The 26,288-nt window shown below is 45.8% G+C and overlaps 1 protein-coding gene and 1 long non-coding RNA gene across 4 annotated transcripts; one reads left to right on the top strand and one right to left on the bottom strand.

The window, feature by feature from the left end:
- The first annotated feature begins 1,010 nt into the window (after positions 1-1,010).
- On the top strand, positions 1,011-21,323 carry LOC101130261 (putative uncharacterized protein SCP2D1-AS1). Of its 3 annotated transcripts, none has more exons than XR_004068170.3 (3): positions 1,011-1,171; positions 5,867-5,949; positions 20,935-21,323. It is a non-coding gene; the product is annotated as a putative uncharacterized protein SCP2D1-AS1 (long non-coding RNA). The 3 variants fall into 3 exon arrangements; XR_004068169.3 differs by having other exon boundaries at positions 1,011-1,195; XR_008674533.2 differs by lacking the exons at positions 1,011-1,171; positions 5,867-5,949 and adding exons at positions 17,458-17,595; positions 19,218-19,465 and having other exon boundaries at positions 20,935-21,023.
- SCP2D1 (SCP2 sterol binding domain containing 1) lies at positions 16,669-17,327 on the bottom strand. Its single transcript, XM_004061867.5, has one exon. It carries the CDS (start codon positions 17,231-17,233, stop codon positions 16,763-16,765), a length of 471 nt encoding a protein of 156 aa, XP_004061915.1. The 5' UTR covers positions 17,234-17,327; the 3' UTR covers positions 16,669-16,762.
- Positions 21,324-26,288: the final 4,965 nt, after the last annotated feature.

The raw sequence follows: 26,288 nt of genomic DNA, 5'->3' as shown, positions 1-26,288 counted from the left end.
TCTTCATGGCACTCAGGATGACATTGCCAGAGGAGTGGAGAGACCACAGGCAACAACAATTTGGGAGTCAAAAGTGAATCAGAAAAATCAGGTCAATGTTAAGAAATTTAGAATATATTAACCAATTTTATTTTGCTTATATTTTTCTTTTTATATTCACCCAAGTACTATATTATAAAAATTTTTACCTAATTAAATGTAAAGCCCATTCAAATAAGTTGAAAATAAAATTCTAAAGAAAGCAGGATGCCATAATTTTCCATTGCAATGTTAGTTCTTCCTCAGTGAGACATAAAATAAAGGTGCATTTGGGATTAGGTTGAGTTAAAGGTCCCAAATCTAATCTCCTGCTTCAATCGCAGTGCCCGATAAAACGAGCCAGCAACAGGCAGAAAGCGGAGCCCCACTGAGTTTGTAGTCAAAGTCCCCACCTTGCTTTGGGGCACGTTCCTCTTCCTCCCCTCTTCAATGAAAAACCGCTTCCCTCAGACATCAAGTGCTGCTGCATTCCTGGCCCAGATCAGTTATCAGGAAGTCTTGTTCTTTTCTTTTCTTTCGGGACAAGTGACATAGAAGGCTCACTTTGGAGAACATGCCTTCTGGGTGGAGGGAGTGTTGTATTTCCTTTTTTTCTTTTTTTCTTTTTGAGACAGAGTCTTGCTCTTTTGCCCAGGCTGGAGTGCAGCGGCGCTATCTCGGCTCACTGCAAGCTCCGCCTCCCGGGTTCACGCCATTCTCCTGCCTCAGCCTCCCGAGTAGCTGGGACAACAGGTGCCCGCCACCGCGCCCGGCTAATTTTTTGTGTTTTTAGTAGAGACGGGGTTTCACCGTGTTAGCCAGGATGGTCTCGATCTCCTGACCTCGTGATCCGCCCGCCTCAACCTCCCAAAGTGCTGGGATTACAGGCGTGAGCCACGGTGCCTGGCCGGGTTGTTGTATTTTAACAGTGGGAAAGGAAGGGCCCTCCGAAGGTGGGATTTCAGGCACTGGCCGTTCGAACAGACAAGGGAGAGGGTTCTCACCCCCCACTCCTTGAAGTCTGGCCATTTGGGTGGGAGAGGCTGGAGCAGCCAGTGAGGACACTCAGCACAGTGTGGGCAACCGGACAGGATGGATTTGAATTTATAAAGAACCTGCCTTCCTTCCTTCATGTTCCAAGCAAATGTTCCAGGTATTTCAGCCACATGCTGGAGAGGTAAGTTAGATAAGTTTCATGCTGGAGAGATAGGTAGATGGGACACAAATCTGGAAACTACCCATCAACAGTAGAACAGATAAATAAATTGTGGTATATTCCTAAAATAACATGTGATACAACTAAGAGGATGAATGAGCCAAAAGATGTGCAACAAATGCGTGAGTATTACAGAGACAGTGTGGAGCCAAGGAATCCAGACACAAAATCAGAGTGCATGATTTTGTTTATGGGAACAGCAAAAACTGGGGAAACTAAACAATGTTATTTTTAAGTCAGAATTGTGGTTTCCCTGGGTTGGAGGACTAAGTAGGGACAAGAAAGAGGAGAAGGGACATCTGGGGTGCTGGAAGGGATTCTGTTTCTGGATCTGGAAGTTGGTTTATGAAAATACGGGTGCCTGTAGTTTATGAAACTTCATCAAGATGAACACAGGATGCATGCACCTTCTGCATTATGGGTGTTATTTGTCAAGAAGAAGTTTGTTAAAAGGAGATCCTTCCTGTGGATCGTATGGGGCAAAAAAAGGAAGATCCTTCCCTTCAGGTTGCAGAGATGGGGAAGAAACCCAAACAGGCTGGCTACAGGATCTGAGGGAGGAGACTACATTAATTTTTTAGCTTCCACTTTTATCAGCCTGCTCAAAGCAATGCCCCAAACAAATTATATATTCTATGTCCCTGCAACTTCATGAAATAGGGATCTGCACACAAAAAAAGTGTTCCCCTGAGAGCTCCAGGAAATGGGTTTCACACACATCAATCAAGACTACAAAAGGGGCTAGGCGCGGTGGCTCACGCCTGTAATCCTAGCACTTTGGGAGGCCAAAGCAGGCAGATCACCTGAGGCCAGGAGCTCGAAACCAGCCTGGCCAATATGGCGAAACCCCATCTCTACTAAAAATACAAAAATTAGCCTGGCGTGGTGGCGGGTGCCTGTAATCCCAACTCGGGAGGCTGAGGCAGGAGAATTGCTTGAACCTGGGAGACGGAGGTGGCAGTGAGCCAAGATCGCGCCATTGCACTCCAGCCTGGGCAACAGGGCAAAAAAAAAGGTCTCCACTTCCTTATTAAAGGAAGATTTGAAAGCATACACACACACACACAAACACACACACACACACACACACAGTCTCTAACAGCCATAATTTGTAGCCTAGGCTGAATCACAGCACTGTTTCAGTCATCCCATCTGCCCATTTTTTGGCCTCTGAGCTCTACCCAGCCAGAATTCACCCTATGAGCCCCGTTGAGCAGTAAGCAGTTATTTACTCCATCAATATTGACTGAGTACCTGCCACCATCCAGGCCCTGTGCTAGGTGTTTAATCTGGCAGCAATCATAGGAGGCAGGGAACATGATCCCCATTTTTACAGATGAAAAAGCTGAGCAGGGACATCAGAGCACTTATCCAAGGTCACAACCGAGTGGCAAGTGGGGGAGCTGCAATTCACCCCTATGCACCATTCCTTGCTAGAAACTGTAGCCTTGATTTTCCAGTTATCTAATACTGCATAATGAGCCACCCCAAAACAGTGGCATAAAACCGGAACAATGATTTGCTCATGGATCTGGGGGTCAACTGGGCTCCACTGGGCAGTTCTTGCTCAGGGACTCCCATGTGTTTGCAGAGACATGCAGTGTCTGCAGCCCTCTCCAGAGATTCCTCACTGGGAATCTGGGCATCCCTGAGCATCTCTGTCTGGTCTCCCCACATGGGGACCTTGGGGTGTCAGAACTTCTCACAAGGGGCAGAAGTCTGCAAGAAACCAGCAGAAGCCTAGAAAGTCATGCAGTATCACCTCTGCCATATTGTGTTCATCGAGGCAGCCACAATGGCCCACCCCAGCTCAGAGGGAGGGGACCTGGATCCCACCTCTTGATGGGAGGAGTAACAAAGAATTTGCAAATGTTTAAAACCACCACAACTGATAAGTTTGTCACAGTGGATATTGACCATGATGACTGTCTTCACATTTCCACTCTCTTCCTTCACTTCTGATGTGCATTTTAATGCCGTACTTCCTGCTTCTGAGTTTGGCCATATCACTTGCTCTGGCCTGTGGGATGTTAGCCCAATGATGCGTTTCCCCTCTGCCATCATCATGGGGAAAATGTGCTCGGACCATGCCACTGGTCTAAAGGGGAGTGTCTCAGTTCATTTTCTGTTGCTTATAACAGAATATCTGAAACAGGGTAATTTATAAGAAGTGAAATTTATGTCTTACAGTTCTGGAGGCTGAGAAGTCCAAGGTTCAGGGGTCACATCTGGTGAAATCCTTCTTGCCAGTGGGGACTCTCTGAAGAGTCTTGAGACCGTACAGGACATTACGTGGCGAGGGAGCTGAGCATGCTAGCTCAGGCCTCTCTTCCTCTGCTTATAAAGCCACCAGTTCCACTCCTACAATAACCCATCAATTCATTAATTCATTAACCCATGAATGAGTTCTATTTGTAAAGAGAAGAGCCTTCATGACCCAATCGCCTCTTAAAGGCCCCCCCTTTCAATACTGCCACATTGGGGACTGAGTATCCAACACATGAAATTTGAGGGACACATTCAAACCATAGCAGGGAGGGAAAAGAGATGAGAGACTGGAGGGGCAGGGCCCAGCCAGCCTGAATTAGCAGATCCTCAGTCAGACCGCAGGTCCATGAGTATAATTCAGTGCTGTGCCTTAGCACTACTTATTGCAGAGTTTTGAGATAGCTTGTGACTCAGTGTTGCCGTGGCTCTAAGTAATTTGGACACTGCCACTCAAAAAAGACATTGGAATCCAACTTCAGAGAAAATATTGGGAGATATGAGAAACCTTATAACTAACCATATGTCACAGAGTTGTTCAAGATGAAGAAAATATAAACAGGAGACAATTTTAGATACCGGCCAAGCTGGTCAGTGACATCTCGGAAAGTTTTTCAAGCTTCTGTGCCTATGCACCCCACCAAATGGACTTCTCCAAAGGGATTCCCACCAAAGCCATAACCAAGTCCTGCCCAGAGCTGTCTGCCTTGAACAACTCATTAATTCAGCTCATTGTGATGCTTGATTGACAGGGCATGTTTGATGTGCATGTGTGTGCAAGTGTGTGTTGAGCTTTATGTGTTGTGTGGGTATGAAAACAGGAGAGCATCTCTGAATGATTCTTTGTAATAAAGAAAAACGGAAATTCATTGTACACTGGTCAGTCATCTTGAACTCCAATACTGGCTACTTCTTTAAAATAAAAAAGGAAAGAAATTTTATTTTCTCTTTACTAAATAAATTTCCCTTGGAAAAATTATTGACTCTACATTCTTGGTTCATTTATGCCACCCCATTTCTTATGGGGCCTCCCCTTACCACCACCCCAGTTTTATCCACAAGAGACAATGGGAAGTAACTCAATCTATGAGAAGAGGCCGGAATCAGAGATAGAGAGCTTTCAAGCTTGAAGGAATGTGAGTACACATAATCCAACCCACCTGATTCCCTGAGAGGCAGGCCTTGAACCAAGAGAGGGCAAGTAGCCTCCTTGTGACCACACAGCGAGGCTAAGAACCAGCTTGAAGTAGAGCTCAGGCCTCTTTCAAGAGCTTCCCTGGAAAACTGGTGAAGCCAACCAAAGCACAGTAACCATGGTTTTGCGTCATTCAGTTTTTCTTCTGTAGATTTGAGTTCATTCATCTCTAAAACGCATGCCCTGGATTAAATGAGTTTCAAAGACCTGTCTAGCTCTTTGATTTTTTTTTTTTTTTTTTTTTTAGTAATTTAAAGAGGAGGTCAGGAACACTAGATCTCTCTCAACAAGACACCTGGAACCAAGCAGACCCATTTCCAAACCTCAGCTCCACCATGACCTTGTGCTGTTATGCAAGTCACTTAACTTCTCTTCTCCTAAGTGACCCAGTAGGCAGAGAAAGTACCTACTGTGGCCACACACAATTCAAAGGCACTCAGGGATTTTTTTTCCAACATAATTTGCTATATGGCAGTTTTATTTATTAGAGAGATACTTTCCTGAAGACCTCATGTAAATCCCAGCTCACTGAAGTCCAGACCAACCTTTCCATAGTAACAACACAAAGCATGATGGGTTTCTCTTTTACCAGCTGAGAGCAGCCCCATCTTGGACAAGTTTCAACAAAGCTCACAAACCAGTCTATCTTAAGGCCCTTGAAATTATGAGATTCCCAACTCTCTTTAATCTCTTGGTATTCTATTTCATATTTGGGTTGTAAAGTGAGACTTTATTTTTATTTTATATTAAACTATTTCAGAATCATATAATTCAAATTTACATAAAAAGAACCACAATTATGTACAATAATGTTTCAAAATACACATCAAACTAGTCATTGTGGAGAAACACCCAGAACTTGGTTAATCTATCTTGCACTTGATTTATGGTTTAGCATAGTTTTATTTTTTAGATTTTTAGTTACATGGATTGGAAGTAGGGGGAAGCACCACCACCTTTCTAAAGCCAAAACCTCAGCAGGTTTTCACCCTCCCAGTGGAAATGGAGCTAATTTCAGAAGTAGTGGTGACAAGAAATAAGGTGATACATGTTAAGCCCTGAATGCAATGCCAGGAACATAGACAAATGTGCCCAAAACACCACCTTTTATTGTTATCACTGAGCTAACTTTCCTTTTCTTCATTAACTTTTAAATACTGATCTGTTTTTAGGATTATAAATATCCAAGGGAAACAGAGACCATCTGGAGTCATCCCTACGTTGTGGAGGGGTCCCACAAGAGCCCATTAGAGAGGTAAGGATGGCATTGTGGATCTGGGCACCACGTTCTCTCATCCTCCAAACCACTTCCCATGGCACCACACCACCAGCCCACCCAAGCACACCATCCCCTGTCCACATATGTGTGGCCTTGGGATAACTTTAGACTTGGAATAAAAGGCGGCGCCACTGGGAAATGCAAGTGGTGGCTTTCCTTCTTCCCTGGGCCGCTTCTCCCTTTGAGTCTGTTTAAGGACCTATTAGGCTGTGGCTTGGACAGACACTGAGATGAAGCCCTCAATTTCATGGAGCTGGGTTTGGATTTAGGTCCTTGTTCACTGTCCCTTCATTGATGTCATAGAGCCACCTCCATCTTGATGGTCACCATCAGGGCTTGGAGGAGTCTGGGGTTACACATTTCAAGATGGGGAGAAAACCTAAATCTTTCTGGCAACTCCAGCCTTAAGGGTGCCATTGCCCACCCCAACTTTCTTTTCCAGAATAAAATAAGGCCAGCATGGAGTCCACACCGTAGCAGGTGGTTCCAGGTCTCAGGTCATGTAAGGATGACCACCAGAGTTCTGGCTTCAGTCTACAAAGCTGGGCCCCAGGCTCCAACCTTCTGCCACTGACCCCCTTTCTCCATCTTCACTGGTCTTGTTCTGTTCCTGGAACTCATCGTGCTCTGTGAGCCACAGGGCATTTGCACATGCTGTTTCCTCGCCTGGAATGGTCTCATCTCTGCCCTGTCTCAGGGACCTCTCACTCATTCCTCTGATCTTGTTCCTCAGGAAGTCTGTCCTAAGCCCCTACCAAGTCTATGAAGAGCCCCTCAGCTTTCCCTCCTGAGCCCTCACTGTGTGTGTAGCCAGGCACCACACTGGGAGTTCCCTGAGGATCAGAGGTGTATTACTCCATTCTCACGCTGCTAGAAAGAACTGCCTGGGACTGAGTAATTTAAAAAGGAAAGAGGTTTAATTGACTCACAGTTTCACAGGGCTGGCAAGGCCTCAGGAAACAAAACAATGGCAGAAGGGACAGTAAACACGTCCTTCTTCACATGGCAGCACGAAGGAGAAGAATGAGAGCCAAGTGAAGGAGGAAGCCCCTTATAACACCATCAGATCTCATGAGAACTTACTCACTATCATGAGGACAGCATGGGCGAACCCATCCTCATGATTCAGTTACCTCTCACGAGGTCCTTCCCACCACACGTGGGGATTATGGGAACTACAATTCAAGATGAGATTTGGGTGGGGACACAGCCAAACCATATCAGGAGGTGTCCATTTTGCTCAGCCTTGCATCCCGTACTCTCAGCACAGGGCCGAGAAGGTATATTAGATAGTAGTTGCTTGGTAATTATCACAGAATGAATGAATAAAGGAATGCTTATGGGCTCAAAACATCAATGGGTTTTCCCTTTTCCTCATGCAAAGAGCAGAATTCCAAAAAAAGGGGATGGCCAAAACGGGAGGTACTGTCCCTGGACTGCCTTCCCAACTCTAGACTTCTCAAGCTCCCTGGAGACCCTTCTGAATGCCCCCCCCAACCGCACTCTGGAGGCACCCCTGTAAAGGCCTGATGTTTTTATGGCATCTCAAGGCTTCAGAAGAGACCCCACAGCAGGCCCTGCCCACAGTAGGCTCCAGTCCTGCTTTGCAGGCCTCGGGGTCTCCAGTGAGAAACTTGCCCAGCTGAAAAGCTATGGAGCCCCTTTGCCTAAAAACTATGCTTAGTACCTGGGGACAGGATCAGTCGCCCACAAGCCTCAGCATCATGCAATATGCCCAGGTAACAAACCTGCACATCTGACTCTAAAATAAAAGTTGAATTTTTTCTTTTTCCAAAAAAGAAAAAACTCGCTTCAGCTTTGCTCTTTTCTTTATTGATGAGGAGTAAGAGAAAGCACGGGCTCCGCTCTCTGCCGGCTGAGATCCCCACCAATACGAGCAGTTCTCCAGAAACAAGCATGAAACCCTCCAGAAAAACCCACCATTACCCCACTTCATCTCCACAGGCTACAAAACAACAGCAAAGGCGCTTTGAGACAGAGCACTTTCTGATTAGTCCTTTAAGAGAAAACCTTTCCTCAGCAGGAAATGATGTTCCAGAGGCTGCTGGACAGAAATATAGAAACAACTATAATCCAGCTGCCCCTGAGCGAGCCACGCAGTCCCTCAACACAGCATGTTCCTTAGTTCCTCAGGCCCACCCAATCTCTGTGGCCACTCCAGGACCCCCCACCAAGAGCCTGCAGGAACACCTCCCAGGGCCCCTTTCAAGCCCATTCCAGGGCCGCCTGCAGATCTCATCCTGGGCTTTGGGAGCCTTCAGCTGTTTCCAAGAGTTAACTAAACATCAATTTAATTACACTGCTGGGCTATATAAATATTATGCTCTACAAAATGGTACCAAGCAGATATTTTTAGGAGGTCACAGATGTTTCTTGTGATTAGCCTAGTTACAGATCTGGAAGAATTTTTTTTCCTTCAAAGAAAAGTCAATGAGGATTCTCAGCTGTCATCTGGGGGTAGTTCCCAACATGGTTAAGCACTGCGCATGTTAATGGCACACCTGGGAGACTTCCTTTTTGTCTCCTCTGCCCTGTGGCTGTCAGTTTTCCTCTGAAACCCAGCAAGTGGGGCCCAAAGTCTAGGATCATGGAGGAGGTCAGAGGCCCAGTGAACCAGACACCAAATTCCAGCAAGGCCTGTTTCTCTACCTCTGGACTTGCCCTGCCTCTCAATTCATGCCACAAACATTTATAAAGCACCAGCTGTGTGCAAGACACCACACTGTAGCTGCCACTGCAAACTGGGATAAGACACTAACTAATATTAAGTGGCAAAATGAGACTTCTGTTCCCATAGGTATACAAGAGGGCTCACAGCAATGCTATTTGAAATCACCCTAAACTGGAAACAATCAAATACAATGGAACACCACTCAGCAATAAAACAAACGAGCAGTAACTGTGCACAACAGTGTGGATGGATCTCAGACACAGAATTCTGAATGGAAGGCGCCAGACACAGCGGAGTGTGCACTGCATGGTCCCATTTATATAAAGCACAAAAGTAGGCAAAACTAAAGTCTATGGCATTAGAGTCAAAATAGTGGTTATCCTGGAGACAACAGTAACTAGAAGGGGGTGTGAGTGGGGATTACTGGGGCGCCAGTCATGCCTTATTTCTTGAGCCACATGTTGTGTTGGTTACACAGGTGTTTTCCATTTGGGGAAGTTTGTTAGCTGCACACTTAGAATGTGTAGACTTCTTCCTATGTATGTTATTCTTCAATTTTAAAAATGCATTAAAAAATAAGTAAATAGGCCGGGCGCAGTGGCTCACGCCTGTAATCCCAGCACTTTGGGAGGTGAGGCAGGTGGATCACCTGAGGTCAGGAGTTCGGGACCACCCTGGCCAACATGGTAACACCAGTCTCTACTAAAAATACAAAAATTATCTGGGTGTGGTGGTGCACACCTGTAGTCCTTTAGAAGGCTGAGGCAGGAGAATCACTTGAACCCGGGAGGCAGAGGTGGCAGTGAGTTGAGATTGTGCCACTGCACTCCAGCCTGGGTGACAGAGCAAGACTCTATCTCAAAATAAAATAAAAATAAATAAAACAATAAAGTAAATAAAAGCAACTTGCCCAATGAGGCAAGATCCAGCCCCAGGCAGTCTGCTTCCAGATTTCGAGTTCTAACTGCTGTGTCCTGGTGCCCCTTCAAATGCAAGCGCTGCTGGAGATCGCCAGGACTCAGCACTTGCTCTGATCCTTCTCTGGACCTCATCATCAGAGTCTGCTGCACCTGACTTCCAACTGCTGGAGGGCTTTCTCTCAAATGCCCAGACCCAGGGAATCAAAAACCCCTGTCCCAGGAGCAGCCCTGTATTAGTCAGGGTTCTCTTAGAGGGACAGAACTAATAGGATATATATATATATTTATTTAGAAGTTTACTAAGTATTAACTTACATGATTACAAGGTCCCACAATAGGCTGTCTGCAAGCTGCAAAGCAAGGATAGCCAGTCCCAGTCCCAAAACTGAAGAACTTGGAGTCTGATGTTCGAGGGCAGGAAGCATCCAACACGGGAAAAAGATGTAGACTGGGAAGCTAGGCCAGTCCCTCCTTTTCACATTTTTCTGTCTGCTTTATATTCGCTGGAAGCTGATCAGATTATGCTCACCAGATGAAGAGTGGATCTGCCTTCCCCAGCCCACTGACTCAAATGTTAATCTCTTGTAGCAACACCCACACAGACACACCCAGGATTAATACTTTGTATCCCTCAATCCAATCAAGTTGACACTCAGTATTTACCATCACAAGCCCTCAATCAAAGACTGATGGGAATTAGTTTAAAAATTCTGCAACTCCCTCTTTCCTTGGGCTGGACAATGCTGAGGGGTGTTCTACCCTGTCTCCCTGAACTTCTCTGTGGGGTTGAGCCCCTCAACAATGACCTGCTCAATAATATGCCCTGTATCACCTTCCTTCCCTCCCTGTCCCACTGCCCCACTCCCCAAGGGATATTTCCTGGAATCACCACACAAATCCACAGCTGGCAGTTGCATCTTTGCCCCAGGGCCTGCCACTACAGTGTGAGGTTCAGGAAGCCCCTTCTCAGAGAGGCCTTCCCTGGCCACCCAGGCCCCCTTAGCCACATTCTCTTCCCTTCTCAAGTGTCTTCTCTGGTTATTTGTTTGCTGTCTATTGCTTGTCTCCCCACAACCCACCCACAACTCCCATCTGGAAATACAAGCTCCAGGAGAAAAGAAACCTCAGCTTGCTTGCCACCAGCTCCTCAAACCAGGAGTGATTTCCAGAATGTTTCATAACCATATGGCAAAGGGAAAAAAACCCATCAGAACGGGTCACTGAAAACCAGAATGGTGTTTGACCAATTGGAACCAATTCTGGCCTCATATATCCCAGCTTACTATCAGCCCTGCCAAAAGTAATTAACTCCTAAGACATCATGAGTGCTCAAAAAATATTTTTTAGGCAAATAGATTAATTGCTCAGTCAGTGAACAGAAGAAACTGGCAATTTACAGCTAAAAATCCAAAATCTTCCCTAACTTAAAACCTCCAGAATAAAAACCTTGTCCTCTTTGGTGGTGCTGTCCTGGAACTTGTGCCAAAACACATGTGAACAGATCCACCCATGGGAGCTGAGACAGTCCTACTTCCCTGTTTCTTGTTTGGAGAATGGAAAAAATCACCTGCAAAATCGTGAGGTCCCTAAGAGTTGCCCTAGGATCCAGAATCTCAGTCTGGTCTCCATGCAGCCAGGTGCACCTCATTGAGACTCCCACAGGGGCCGTGAGCCATTTGCTCCATCCTTCCTAGGGCACAGTGCACATCTAACCCTGTTCAGAGACAAAAGAGGTGGGATCTCTGGGGGCAAACTGGGAATGTCCCAGATAAGCCAGGGCATTTGTGTGGCCCACATAGGACCACACCCATGCAAAGGCAGAACACAGAGCTGGAAAAAGGAGAGGTATACAAATTGTAGGAGAGAAAGACAACAGCTCAATCGGGCAGTTTCCTGGAGGATGACCTTGAGAACATGCATGGAATGTAGATGGTGGAGGCGGGGGTGTTGGTAGGATTATGGCCTCCAAGAAGATCCTGCACCTCAGTCTTCAGGACTGTGGCTAGGATGAGATATCACACCCATGAATACATTATTTGTCTTTGTGTGGGCTCTATCACAAAGTATCATAGACAGGCGGCTTAAACAACAGACTTTTATTTCTTATCATTGGAAGCTGGTAAGTCCAAGATCAGGGTGCCAGTCTGGTGAAGGCCCTCTTCCTGGTGTACAGATGGTCACCTATTTGCTACATCCTCATTGGCAGAAAGAATAAGAAAGAGAGAGGGCGGAATGGAGAGAGAGAGAGAGAGAGGGAGAGAGAGATAGAGAGAGAGAAAGAAAAGAAAGAAAGAGAGAGAGAACGAACGAGCGCTCTGGTCTCTTCCTCTTATAAAAACACTGATATGGTTTGGTTCTGTGTTCTCACCAAATCTCATGTCAAACTGGAATCCCCAGTGTTGGAGGTGGGGCCAGGTGGGAGGTGATTGGGTCATGGGAGTGGCTCCTTCACGAATGGCTTAGCGCCATCCCCTTGGTGCTGTTCTTTTGATGGAGCTTTCACAAGATCTGATTGTTTTAAAGTGTGTAGAACCTCCCCTGCCCAATCCTTGCTCCTTCTTTGGCCATGTGAAGTGCTACTCCCCCTTTACCTTCTGCCATGATTGTAAGTTTCCTGAGACCTCCTCAGAAGCCGAGCAGATGCCAGCATCATGCTTCCTATACAGCCTGAAGAACCATGAGCCAATTAAACCTCTTTCTTTATAAATTACCCAGCCTCAGGTTTTTCATATAGCAATGTGATAACAGACTAATACAGACATTAATCTTATCATGAGGGAACCACTCTTGTGGCTTCATCTAACCCAAATTACTTCCCAAAGGCGCCACCTCCAAATACCATCACATTGGGGCTCAAGGTTTTGACATATGAATCTGGGGTAACACATTCACTCCACAGCATTACCTCACATGGCAGAAGGAATTTTGCAGACATAATTAAGATTACTAATAAATTCACATTAAGATAGGGAGCTTACTGTGAATTATCTGAGTGGCCCGGTATAATCACGTGAGTCCTTTCATGAAGAGGCAGAAGATGAAAACAGAAGAATTCAGAGAGATTCAAAGCCTGAGAAGGGCTCGACACACCGTTGCTGGCTTTGCAGACGGAGGAGCCATCTGGCCAGCCTCAAGTTGCTGAGAGCATTCCCAGCTGATAGGAAACAGTCCTATCACCACAAGAAGGTGAATTCTGCCACAACCTGAATGAGCTTGGAAAAGATTCTCCCCTCAAGCCCCCAGAGAAGAGCCCAGAGTGGCCAACACCTTAAGATCAGCCATGGGAGCTGAGACGGCAGCCCAGCCTGCCTGGACTTCTGGCTTCCAGAAGCTGTGAGTTAATGAATGGGTGTTGTTTTAAGCCACTTAATGTGTGGTAATCTGTTACACAGCCATAGAACACTGACAGGCAAAGAGTAAGACCATGTATGGTAGGGAGCCACAGTCATGAGCACAAATACGCACAGGGGCCCTGCAAGGCTGGCCCAGCCCAAGGAAACTGCAGCCACCAACACTCAGCTTCAGAGCCAGGGAGGCCAAGCTGGGAGGAGTGGGCCTCGGTCTGTCTGGATAGCCCACCCGCTCCACACCCACAGCTGTTGCCTGGCAGGAATACAGGCTCAGTGTATCCAAATAACCGAATTTTTAAAGAGAATACAGAAATCCAATTTTTTATATACAATGTCCTAATTCAAACTTTACTAACACTGTGTTGGCCCACCTTGTATAGACCAAACAAAACACAGATGTGTGTTTTGAGCCACATGTGACCTTCTAGGGCACCAGCCGAGTATAGGAGAAAAAGCAGGAAAGTCCCTAGAGGCAGTGGGGAGCCAGCCTAAATGCCTGCCCTTCCTCTTACCCAGCAGAGAAAGGGACTCACATGCACGGGAAGCCCACTTCCAGCCAGGGGATCTGTTGGGCCGCCCGAATGAGGGCTCCCCAGCAATCCACCGTCACGAGGGCTCCTGGTCCCGTTTACAGATGAGGAAGCTTGGGCAAGAGGCAGTTCAGTACCCACCTGTGGTCAGGCAGGTGTAAAATGGTGATGCTGGGCTCAAAATTCCACTTCTGATTCCAGAATCTGAGTCCTTCCAGCAGCTTCACGTGGCATCCAGCATTGAACGTTTTCTTGAGATTGAAAGGGGTTTGCGGTCACATTTCCGAGGCCTGGGCTTCCCACTCCTCACTTGTTGACCACCTTTCTCTCCCTACTGCAGGCTCCTGCCCCTCCATCTCTCCAGCCCCTGCCCCATGGCTGCCCTTCCTCACAGCCCCTTCTTCACCCCCTGCATCCCAGCCTCTCCGATTCCATTCTCGCTGCTTGATTGTAGCTCAGGCTCTCACTTTCCCAGTTCCAAATTCTTGAGAAAGGAATCGAGTTAGCTCAGGTCACTTTTTTTGTCCCAAGTCAGAATGGGTCATAGGTCAGATGCCAGCCCAGGCATGAGCCTGCATAACCCCTCTGGCCCACTCTCCCATCTCTAAGCAACCCCCATCTCAGGGCCAAATGATTAACACATGGTATGAGCAGGACTCCCAGGTAGCAGGGGCTTAGGTGAGCCGTTTCCCTTAAAAAGGAATGTGGCACAGCTGGGCACAATGGCTCACACCTGTAATCCCAGCACTTTGGGAGGCTGAGGTGGGCAGATCAGCTGAGGTCAGGAGTTCAAGACCAGCCTGGCCAACATGGTGAAACCCCGTCTCTACTAAAAATACAAAAATTAGCTGGGCATGGTGGCAGGGGCCTGTGATCCCAGCTACTCAGGAGGCTGAGGCAGGAGAATCGCTTGAACCCGGGAGGCGGAGGTTACAGTGAGCGGATATCGTTCCATTGCACTCCAGCCTGGGGGACAAGAGTGAGACTTCGTCGCAAAAAAAAAAAAAGAAAAAAGAAAAAAGGAATGTGGCACAATGGCACCCCAAACACCTGCCGGCCCCACGCCTGACACTCAAACATGGTTGAATGGGAGTGGCCTGGGCTGGTGGAGCTGAGTGCTCACAACAGAGCTCAGAATCCATTGGAAGCCTCTGAGACATTCACAGGCTGGGGGCACTGACAGGGACAAGATGCAGATCACCTCTATAATGACGCACATGAGAGAAGAAGCCAGGATGTGCACTAAGTCCGTGCCCATCCCCTTAGCAATGTCTAACTGTGGAGTAGAGCACTCTCAGGACAAATGATCTCTTCGTTTCCCACAGAGAGGATGACATTTTGTAAGCAACAAGTTCTCACTCTGCCTTTCTCTAATATGAAATGGAGGAAGGCCTCTGCAGAGCCACCCAAATAGTCAGGAGCTGAACACTAGACCAAGATGAGGTGAGAGGGCTCATCTTGCTGAGAGAAGGGGAGAGTTGCTGATCCTTCCTCTTCAGGAACACAGCCACACAAAAGCCTTATTTCTAAGGGAGGGTGGCAGGTTCTTAAAAACAACCTGATTAGCTTATATGACACATAATAAACTGCATGGGTTTATATGCATTGCACAGGGTGATGCTTTGACTTGGGAAAACATCACCACAATTAAGATAATGAATATACCCACTACCCCCAAGTGTCCTCATGACGTTTGTCATAATCCCCCCATCCTTCCTCATTTCCCCATGCTCCTGTCTCTTGGCAACCACTGCCTTTTTTTTTCTGTCACTACGTTTACATTTTTTAGTATTTAATATAAATCGAATCATATAGTATATGCTCAGTCTTCTCTGTCTACTTTCACTTAGCATAATTATTTTGCCATTTATCCACATTGTCATTTGTGTGTATGCCAATCATTTCTTCCTTTTCATGGCTAAGTAATATTCCATGGTATGACACTGCACAATTTGTCCACCCATTCACCTGTTGATGAACATGTGGCTTGTTTCCAGTTTAGGACTACTCCCAACACAGCTGCCATGAACATTCACATGCATGCGAGTGTTTATTTTATGCTTGTACATATGCTTTCTTTTCTCTTAACAAAATACCCAAGAACAGAATGGTGGGATTATTTGGTAGGCGTGTATTTGAGCATGGCAGTTGTGATGAAACTTTCCTCTAGGTTTCAGAGTGTCCACACTGTGTATATTTAGCCCACAAGTCAAAGGTACACACAAACCACATGTGAACCAAGAACACACACACACTCACCCACAAGGAGTTTGCATCAGCTGCATCAGACTTCATCCTATCCTCCCAGACAACACGTGAAGGGAGCTTCCAGAAGGGAAATCTCCCAGGCTGCCCTCTGATTTTGTAAAATGTTCAATGCACAAGCTCCTGACAGCATGGATACTTTATAAATGGCTCACAGAGGGCTGTGGGGTCTGTCTCTGGGAGATCCTTTAATTAATGGCACCATCTCATTGGCCTAGAATAGAATAGTTACAGTCAATACTGAGAGCTTTGGCATGAAGTGAAGCAGAGCTGGAATTCTCTAAGGGTGGTGCCATCAGCATCCCCTGGGAACTTGTTAGAAATGTGCATTCTCTCCAGCCCAGATTTCCTGAGTAGAAGCTCTGAGATGGAGCCCAGCAATCCAGACTTTAACCAACCTTTCCGGTGATTCTGCTGCATGCTCCAGTTAAGAACCACTGGCCTAGAACACCTCCCAAGCCCTTCAAGTTTCTTGGAATTGAAACCATCAGAAATTATAATACACCAACAGCACCATCCCCTCTATTGTCTGGGTTCCACCACAGACCTGTGGTGCCCAATTTCCTTAGCACCCCACAGTCTCATAGTAAAGTTTCCTCATGGAATCAAGTTACCATGCAGAATGCACACCTGCACAATGATGGTTATCACTTCTTTCCCCAAAACATCAAACTTTTTTAGAAAAGGAAAAATGTCTCAAGAACACAATCATTGGAGTATTTAATTCTAATGATCATAATCACCCATTTCTTTACACGTGGTTCTCACCCTGGCATAAATGGAGTATAAAGGGCATAAATGGAGCTAAAAAAAGAGAAAAAGACAAAGATTCTAACTGAGGCACTACAACGCTTTTTACTGCTTCAGAACCCCCCCTGAAAATTTACCCATCAACAGGAAAATCAATTAAACTCGAATAGGAAGAATTTGAGTAAAAATATTGGATACTTTTTACTTTAATCTTCAGATTAAGCATGATTTCCACTCGACATTATCATCGAAGAGAAGTTCTTCCTTGGTATTTTTGCATGCTTAAAATTTAGCCCAGTCTTTGAAAACCCTTTCCAGCTTCCAGCTAAGCAGAACCTTGCCACTCACTTTGAACTTTCCGGCAAGGAAAGCCTTCTGCGGGTTCATTTTGCCCAAAACCAGCTCCATAAAGACAGACTCCGGGATTGTAAAGACAGTGTCTGCTGGGAGCCTGGCAGGTCCCGGATACATGTCCCCAGAACCATTCTTCAGATCAATGGTCCATCGCAAAATGGTCTTCCCATTTTTGGTGATGTCCAGCTGAAAGACGGCATTGACTTTCTTGACCAATTGAGCTCCCACTTCCCTGATGTGAAGCCTAATGTCCTGAAACACTGGGAAGCTCTCAAATTCTGACAGCTCTAGAGGATGTGGCATGGCAGGTTCTGGAACTGAACCCAGAACCTCGAACTGGCCCACCAGAGGTCCATCCTCTGCTCTGATCTTGGGTTGATGGTCACTTCTCTTCCACATCTTCCTGTGCTAGTCCCCTGGACCTTGCCATCTAGTCTGTGAGCAGCTGTGACCAGATTAATACCCACAGGTCAGATTGTGACATCAAAGGTAAGGCCAAGTGGGGACTGAAGCTGGTGTGTGTGCTACAGTCTTATTGGCCAAACAAATGATAACGTGTGACCTCAGATAAGGGCTCAGACAGGCCATTGTGAGGCAGATCCACACACACACGCCCCTCCCAAACCAATCAGGGATGTTGGTCCTGCAAGCCCAAAAGGTCTGCAGGCTGCAATGGGGTTAAGGGAAACTGGCCCCAGAAGCTTCTTTGGTGACATGAGCTCTGTCTTTCCAATGCAGACATCTCCTCAGTGAAACCCAACGTGAGACAGAAGTTATTCTTATTCCTCTAAAACTGGGTAACACTTAAGTCCCATTAAGCGGGTACTACTTAAGTTAATACTACAGATCCTAGTGCTGAATTTGGCTTTATCTGGCTGCTGGTAGAAAGGGAAATGCTTTTAGGCCAGAGTAATTGATTGGAGAAGGAATCAGTCCAGGGGCCTGCATCAGAAACTTTCCAGAAGCACAGTGAGACACACACAGAGAGATTAAATGTCCCTAAGATCAGAAGATGCTGCCAGTCTCCTCTGATAATTACACGTAATAGTATAGCCCTTACTCTGGGCCAAGGTGCAGAGTTCTAAGTACTACACATGTATTAACACATTTAACTCTCATTACAACCCTCTATGATAGGTACTTTTTCTTTTCTTTTTTTTTTTTTTGAGACAAGGTCTTGCTCTGTCACCCAGGCTGGAGTACAGTGGCATGATCTCTGCTCACCGCAGCCTCTGCCTCCTGGGCTCATTTGATCCTCCCACCTCAGTCTCCCAAACAGCTGGGAATACGGCATGCGCCACCACACCTGGCTAATCTTTGTACTTTTTGTAGAAATGGGGTTTCACCATGCTGCCCAGGTTGGTCTCAAACTCCTGGGCTAAAGTGATCCACCTACCTCGGCCTCCCAGATAGGTATTCTTTTTATCCCCATTTTACATATAAGGAAACTGAGGGGAGAAATGAAGTAACTTGCCCAATGTCACACAGTTAGTAAGTAGTGTAGCCAGATTTGAGGAGAGGCAGAATGACTCCAAAGTCCACCTGTTTATTTCTTTACTTTTTATTCTGAAATAATTTCAGTCTTATAAAAAGTTTGCAAAAATAGTACCTGTTTAACCTTCTCCCAGCTTTCCCCAAAACTAACATCTTATATAATCACAGTACAGTGATCTAATCTGAGAAATTCACATTGGTTCATGACAACTAACTAATCTACAGACCATGTGAGACCATATCCATTTGGTTTCAGGTCTCCCTAGTGCCTTGCAGTCTGGGGCAGCTCTTCGGTCTTTGTCTATCGTTACCTTGACACTTGAATACTGGCCAGTTATTCCCAAAAATGTCCCTCCTTTGAGGACTGCCTGATGCTTTCTTCTGGTTAGGTGGAGGTTATGCATTTGGGACAAGGATGCCACAGAGGTGACCTATGCTCTTCCCACTGCGCCATAGCAGGCGTCCATGATGTTATGTCCCATTTCTGCTGATGTTGTCCTTGATCACTTGGTTAAAGCGGCTCCTTCAGGCTTCTGCACTGCAGAGTTACTGTTTTTCCCTCTGTGATTAGTATCTTTAGGGGAGGTGCCTTGAGACCTTGCAAATGCCCTGTTTTGCATCATCCTCTGGCCCACTCTTGTTGCATCCATCCATGGCCCATCCCTGCAGCAATCAGTGTGATGTAGGCCTAGCAGTCATCTTCTATGCTTCTTACTCCCTTGAGATTTAATAACTGGAATTCTGCTCTAAGGAAAAGTGCCCTCTTCTCTCCCATTTCTTTATTTGTTCAATTATTTATTTATCTCAGCATGGACTTGTGGGTATTTGTTTATTCTGTGGGTCATAATCTACTATTATCATTGTTTATTTCCTTTCTAAATTGTCCCAGATTTGGCCATAGGGAGCTTAATCAAGTTGGAGCCTGTATCCTTTCCTACATCAAACTGCTCTTATGTGTAAGCAAAGCTCTGTCATATGGAGTCGCTGGAAACTTCATTCTTCCTGGGAATGTTGCAGAAGAATGAAAAAGGCTTCAAAGTACATTTGCAAAGATGGATGAGCTGCTGTTATCAACGCTGAGCAGTTCAACAAAGCCCAGTGTCTTCCAAAACCATGTTCTTGCCATGAGGTCACCAGGTATGGACAACATCAGCACAGAGATTTTAAAATGAGGAGGGCAGGAATTCCCCAGCAAGTTCACTATAAGCAGTCAACAAAGAACTGAGCCCCACCACTGCCCGTATCTCATTTTCCTCAAAGACAGCGTTGTCCCATCTAAATTATTCAGGCAGGTCCCCAATAGGGCTGTCATTCTCCTGCCACAGTGTGTCCGAGGGGAACGCAGTTCCACAGCTCATACATAAGAAATCCAAAACATGCCAGGACTCAAGGGAGCACTTCCTCAACAACATTGTTTAGAATTGTCCTCCAATAGACATAATAAAAGTAGAGACACTGTCTAGTCAGTTTTATTATTTAAATTCTCAACAGATACTACTGCCTTGTTACCTGCACCGTGGCAGGCTGCTTCTCCTACCTTGACTGCCACCCCATTGGCATCTTGAAAACACGCACCCTGCAGCTGGACACAATCTTCCTCAGCCCTGTTGAGATTCTTTCCCCTTTGGTTGCCATTCAGACCCAAGAATCTGGTCCCAGCAGATTTGTAGCTTTTTGTTTCTGAATTCTTCAAATGCTTTAAAGGAATGTGAGAGGCATAGAGATCTGTTCCCTAAGAAATACAATTAAATTAAAATTTAAAAATAAAAAATTGCAAAACCATTTTATTAAATAGGATGCTTTTAGCTTCAAGTAACAACCACTACCATAAAAACTGATAATGGTTCAATTCAGTGGTCCCAAAATGGGGTCCCCAGGCCAGTGGCATCAACTCCACCTAGGGATTCATTAGAAATGCACATTCTCAGGCCCCATGCCAGATCTGCTGAATCAAAAACTCTGGCGAGGGGACCCAGCTGTATTAATCAGGGTTCTCCAAAGAAAAAGAACCAATATGATATAGAGAGAGAGAGATGAAAGGAGTTATTATAGGAACTGGGTCACATGGTTTTGGAGGTCAAGAAGTCCCACATGCAAACAAGGGACACAGCCAGGGGGTGTAACTCATTCCAGGTCCGAAGGCCTGGACTGGGGGGCGGCGGGGGTTGGTGTAAGTCCTGGACCAGGACCCCAGATGTCCAAAGGCAGGAGAAGATCCACGTCTCAGGCCTGGCAGAGAGGCTGAGTTCCACCTTCCCCTGACTTTTTGTCCCATTAAGACCCTCAATAGATGGGATGATGCCTCCCACATTGGGGATGGCCATCTGCCTTACTCAGTCCACCAATTCAAGTGCTGTCCCCTCCTTCTAGAAATGCTTCCATGGACACTCTCTGAAATAATGTTTTACCTCTGGTCTGGGGATCCCATGGCCCAGTCAAGTTGACACATAAAGTGAACCATCATGCCAGCAATTGGGGTTATAACAGGCCCTCCAAGGTCTGAAAATTGGGTTTTTCCACTACGGCTTGGAGAGGTCAGCCAAGACCTCTGTGCTGTGTCCACTCTTGCATTCTACCATCCTCAATGTGTTGCCTTTTGTCCCCAGCTTGTCACTTCACGGCTGCTTGGCTGCCATGGCTCCTTCCATCACATCCTCAGAAGACAGCAGCCCAAGCCAAAGGGACAAAAAAGACCTCTCCTTGGACCTATTGCTTACCAGAAAGAAAAGGTCCCAAGGCCTCCACTGGTCTCACTGGCAAGGACTGAATCACATGTCCATCAGGATTCACACCCCTGAGCAGGGCTCCCCGTCCCTTGGACAGAATTGGAGTTGGGGTAACAGGAAAGAAAAGGGTGTTGCACAGCGACAAGTGCCCACCACAGGTACCCACAGCTTCTTCCATTGCTCCTCGGAAGGCAACAAGGAGAAACCCCATCATTTTTGAGAGCTTTGGTGTCATTACATTTCAATAACAAAAGGTCATTTCCCTTTTTTGCCAGCCTCCTCATTGGGAACAAAATGTGGCTGGGGGCTTTCTTTCTGAAAGTTTACAAATCCATCTCCCACTTGCCAACCCAGCACCTGGGCAGGTGTATTCACTCACAGGTGTCGGGCTGGCAGATGGGTCAAACAGAATGGGGGAATGGGATTAAGAAGTGTCACCCACCCCCATCCCCTGAATGGGAACAAATCTATGTCACCGAGTTTACCCTTGCTGTGAGGGCCTCAGACAAGGTGCCTGCACCTGGTTATCAGATGCAGTGAGAGGAGAAGGAAAGGACTTTCACCTTTTACTTTATATATTCTGCTTTGTTTGTAATGAGTGTGCGCTCTCTCCGTGGTTTTTTAATTGAATACAATTTTTCCAACATCTTATTCTTAAAATTTTTAGGCGTATTTTGCAAAGTTGAAAGATTTCTACAGTGAACACTCAAATATTCACCAATATTCTATCATTGCACTATATTACACTTGTTTGAAGCTCTCCATCTTATTTTTATCTTATTTTTATGTTTCAAAGTAAATTACAGGCATCAGTAGCCCCCAAACACTTGAGCATGCAAAGCATTTACTACAGTACAATATTTCTTTAGTTTTTCATGTAAAATTTACACACAAAGAAATGCACAAATCTTAAGTGTACATTTGCTGAGAGTTGACCAATGCACACACCTGAATATAACATATTTTAGTACTAAGGAGCTGAACGCCACGTGGCCCACAGCCCCCAGTTGCCTTGAGCATGGAGCCGTCTGCAGTGTGTGCAGAAGCATGAACAAGCAGGAGCTGGGGTTTCTTCTTCACTCGTCAGGTGGAAGGCTGCTTCCTGGCAGCATGGGGCTGTCACCATGAGTCCCCGGAGGAAGGTCTGAAAGTGTCTCCACCAAAGACCCAAAGACCAGAGGCATAAACCAGGATCTCCACATTGAGAAGACATCATACCTTCTGAGCCTCGACACAGATGGGAAATCAACTTTTATGAACTCCTCTGAAGGCTTAAAATCTTTGTTCTGTGGGCCATCTGGTTTCCAGTAGGACCATCACCCACTTCCCTGGCCCCTGCTGAATCCAGTCACATTTTTAACAATGCTGAGCCCTGGCCTGGGTCCCAGAAATTCTCACAGGATTGATGGTTCAGTTGAGGGTTGGTAAGTACCAATCCTGCCCAACATAATGAGCTGGAGCCTGCATGGGATACACAGAAGGGCAGATACGTGATCCCTGCTCCCAGAAACTCAGAACATGGGCAGGAGAGATGCATACAAGTTTAAAAATCCAACTATGAGAAGAGATTGATGATAACTGCTTACAGAAGAAGACAATGAGGTAGCACGTCAGGATCCCCATTCTGCACACCCAACAGGCAGAAGCCTCTTGTCTGAAACTTAACATCATTTCCTGGAATCTTGTTTGTCTGCCCCCAGACAGAGAACCTGAGATATGAATTCAAAGTAGCTTATTTGTGAGATGAAGTTGGGGGAATGGAGAAGTGAGATGGAGAAGGGAAACCAGCCAATAGAGGGTGTGTACTCAAGAGGTTATCCTGGGCTTTGGGAGGCCAAGGCAGGCAGATCACGAGGTCAGGAGATCGAGACCATCCTGGCTAACACGGTGAAACCCTGTCTCTACTAAAAATACAAAAAAGAAAATTAGCTGGGCATGATGGTGGGTGCCTGTAGTCCCAGCTACTCAGGAGGCTGAGGCAGGAGAATGGCGTAAACCCGGGAGGCGGAGGTTGCAGTGAGCTGAAATCGCACCACTGCGCTCCAGCCTGGGCAACAGAGCGAGACTCTGTCTCAAAAAAAAAAAAAAAAAAAAAAAGAAGAAGTTACCCTGGGCCACTGGAGTTTAACCTTGCAGGAAAACTCTAGGAAACTCATGTAAGACAAGTTAACCCCACTCCCATGAGGGACAGGGAAGCTGGGACTTACCCACCCACTCCATCAGCCACTGCTCCCAGGACATTAATTCCAGCATGCAGAGATGGGAACAAGGCAGGTGTCAATGGCCAGAGAAAGCCCTGGGGCAAGTGCAGCCAGCTGGGAGCCAGGCTGTAGGCACCACTGTGTTGGGGGCAGGGTATGGGTGGGGCATCACTAATGCCTGCGGTAACCAGGGATCACCAAAATCTGCTTTGGGATGGCATTTCTCTGGCCCCATTATGTCAGAAAATAAATGGACTCAAATAGCATATAGCAGGAAGACATAAAAGACTATGCACCATTTGCTTCCATTTATATGAAGTTCTAGAAGAAGCAAACTAATCTATAATGACAGAAGGCAGAAGGCAGATTCATGGTTGCCTGGGACTGAAGGTTGGGGGACTTTCAGGGACTTTCTAGAATAATGGGAATGTCCTGTAACTTGACAGCAGTAGTTACACAGGGTGCACACTTGTTAACCCACCTCCCAACTGTACACTTGAGACCTGTGCATTTTACTGTGTTTAAAATTAAAAATTTAAATTTTAAAATTTTAAAAACAACTCAAATAAATAAGTAAACTGCATAACTATCTAGTCCTTTCAAGCTTTGGGAAAGGACTTCTGGACTGAGCCTCCACTTGGGAAGCTCTCCAAAATAGTTTTCCAAAGTACCATTTTGTATTCCCACAAGCAAATGCATGAGGATTCTAGTTGCTCTGTGTCAGGGACTGAATATTTGTGTCCTCCCAAAATTCAAATATTAAATCCTAATCTCCAACATCATGATATTAGGAGGTGGGGACTTTAGGAGGCAATTAAATTGGGTAGGCTATGATGGGATTAATGCGCTTATAAGAAAAGAGGAGGCCAGGCACAGTGCTTCACACCTATAATACCAGCATTTTTGGAGGCCAAGGTGGGAGGATCACTTGTGTCCAGGAGTCTGAGACCAGCCTGGGCAACATAGTGGAACTTCATCTCTACAAAAAAAAAGAGAGAGAGAGAAGAAGAAGAAAGAAGAAGAAGGAGGAGGAGGAGGAGAAGGAAGAAGAACAGAGAAGAGAGAATAACAGGAAGAGAGCCCCCCTGCCCATCCTGAACATGCTCTAAGCCAGAAGATGGCCATCTACCAGCCAGGAAGCGGGCCTTCAGGAGACACTGAATGTGCAGGCACAGTGATCTTGGACTTCCTGGCCTCCAGAATTGTAAGAAATAAATTTCTGTCATCTAAGCCACCTAGTCTATAATATTTTGTTACAGCAGCTCAACCTAAGACACTCTGCACACTTGTCAGCACTTGGTTGGTTGGTTGGTTGTTCCACCATTCATCTTCATCTGTTTTGTGTTGCTATGAAGGAATATCTGAGGCTGGATAATTTATGAAAAAAAAAAAGAGGTTTATTTGGCTTATGGTTCTGCAGGCTGTACAAGAAGCATCTGCTTCTGGTGAAGGCCTCAGGCCCCTTCCATTCATGGCAGAAGGCAAAGGAGAACCAGTGTGTACAGAGATCACATGGGGGCAGCAAGGCGGGGGAAAGTGCCAGGCTGTAACAACCAGCTTTCTCGGGAATTAACAGAGCAATAACTCACTCGCCTCATCCCCGAAAAGGGAAGGCATTAATCTCTTTATGAGGTTATCCTCTCTTCATGAAGATCCATCCCCATGACTCAACCACCTCTCATTAGGCCCCACCTCTAACACTGGATATCAGATTTCAACATGAGATGTGGAGGAAACACACATTCCAACTACAGCATCATTCTATATGTACGCATATATGTATGCAGCCCACATATCTTTGAGTTCTAAGACAGTGACAGCAGCAACAGGAAACCTGTTCAGAGGCAGTGGTGAAAATTTTTTTTGTATTTGATATGGCTTCAGGAAATGGCATGTATTACTGTGGGTGAGGCTCTTATCTAAGTAGAATTTCACCTCTTACTCTGTTGATGCAAAGACTGTGATAGGTCAAATTACGGGTCTTAATCCATCACACCTGTAGTAGGATTATTATGTAGTAGTAAGTGGAGCAAAATTACCCACCCTTGTGAAGGTGGCTGTGTCCGTGGGGTTTGCTTTGGCCAGCGGGATGTTATCGGAGATGATGTGAGCAGAGGCTTGAAATGTCCTTGCGCAGTGGGGCTTTCATGCTTGTGCTTCTGCCATGGCCATGACAAGGTCATGCCCTAGGGAGCTGCTGGTCCAGGAAGGATGAGACACGTGTGGAGCTGACCTAAATCAGTCAAGCAGGAAATTACCATGTAGACCCACGAGAATAAATTCTGCTCATTTTAATCCTCTGAGCTTTTAAGTGGTTTGTTACTCAGCATTACTGTGGCCCTAACTGACTGTGGTAAATTCCAAAAAAAGTAATAGCTGGGCTTGCAAACCAGTCCTTATGGGCAAAGTCTTCAGTACTTAGACAAATCTTACTGAAGTTACAGCCTGCAGTCTTTCCACACAGCAGACAAACAGACATATTCAGTGCTAGGGCTTGGCTGAGATGATGACATAATGTTCCCTACCTGAGTCAGGCTCCACACACTCAGTTGCTTTTGTCTACACACTTGCTACTTAAAATGTTTGTGGACCAGCATCAGTGGCATCCCTGGGAGCTGGTTAGAAATATGGAATCTCAGATCCCACGCAGACCTGCTTAATTGGTGTCCACATTTTAACAAGATGCCCAATGATTCCTCTGCTCATTAAAATGTGGAATATGCTGAACTACAACACGAAGATAGAGAGATTAGATAGAGATGATAGATATAGATATAGTTATAGACAACATAGATATAGATAAATATGATCCCCCACATACCTGTTGCATTCTCACTGGTTTGAAAATAAAAACTATCTCGTAATTTGTCTTTAGGTTAAAGTTTACAATACACACACACACACACACACACACACACACACACACACACACTTTGGGAAAAACATGATTCAAACTAAGAAGAAACATTTAATTTAAACATTTTCAAGTAAAAATGTTTTATTTTTTTCTTCATTTGCTTTTTTGTTAATAGA

This window comes from Gorilla gorilla, chromosome 21, assembly GCF_029281585.2.
Source record: "Gorilla gorilla gorilla isolate KB3781 chromosome 21, NHGRI_mGorGor1-v2.1_pri, whole genome shotgun sequence".
Lineage (NCBI taxonomy): Eukaryota > Metazoa > Chordata > Mammalia > Primates > Hominidae > Gorilla > Gorilla gorilla.
This window is presented reverse-complemented; position numbering and strand designations above follow the sequence as displayed.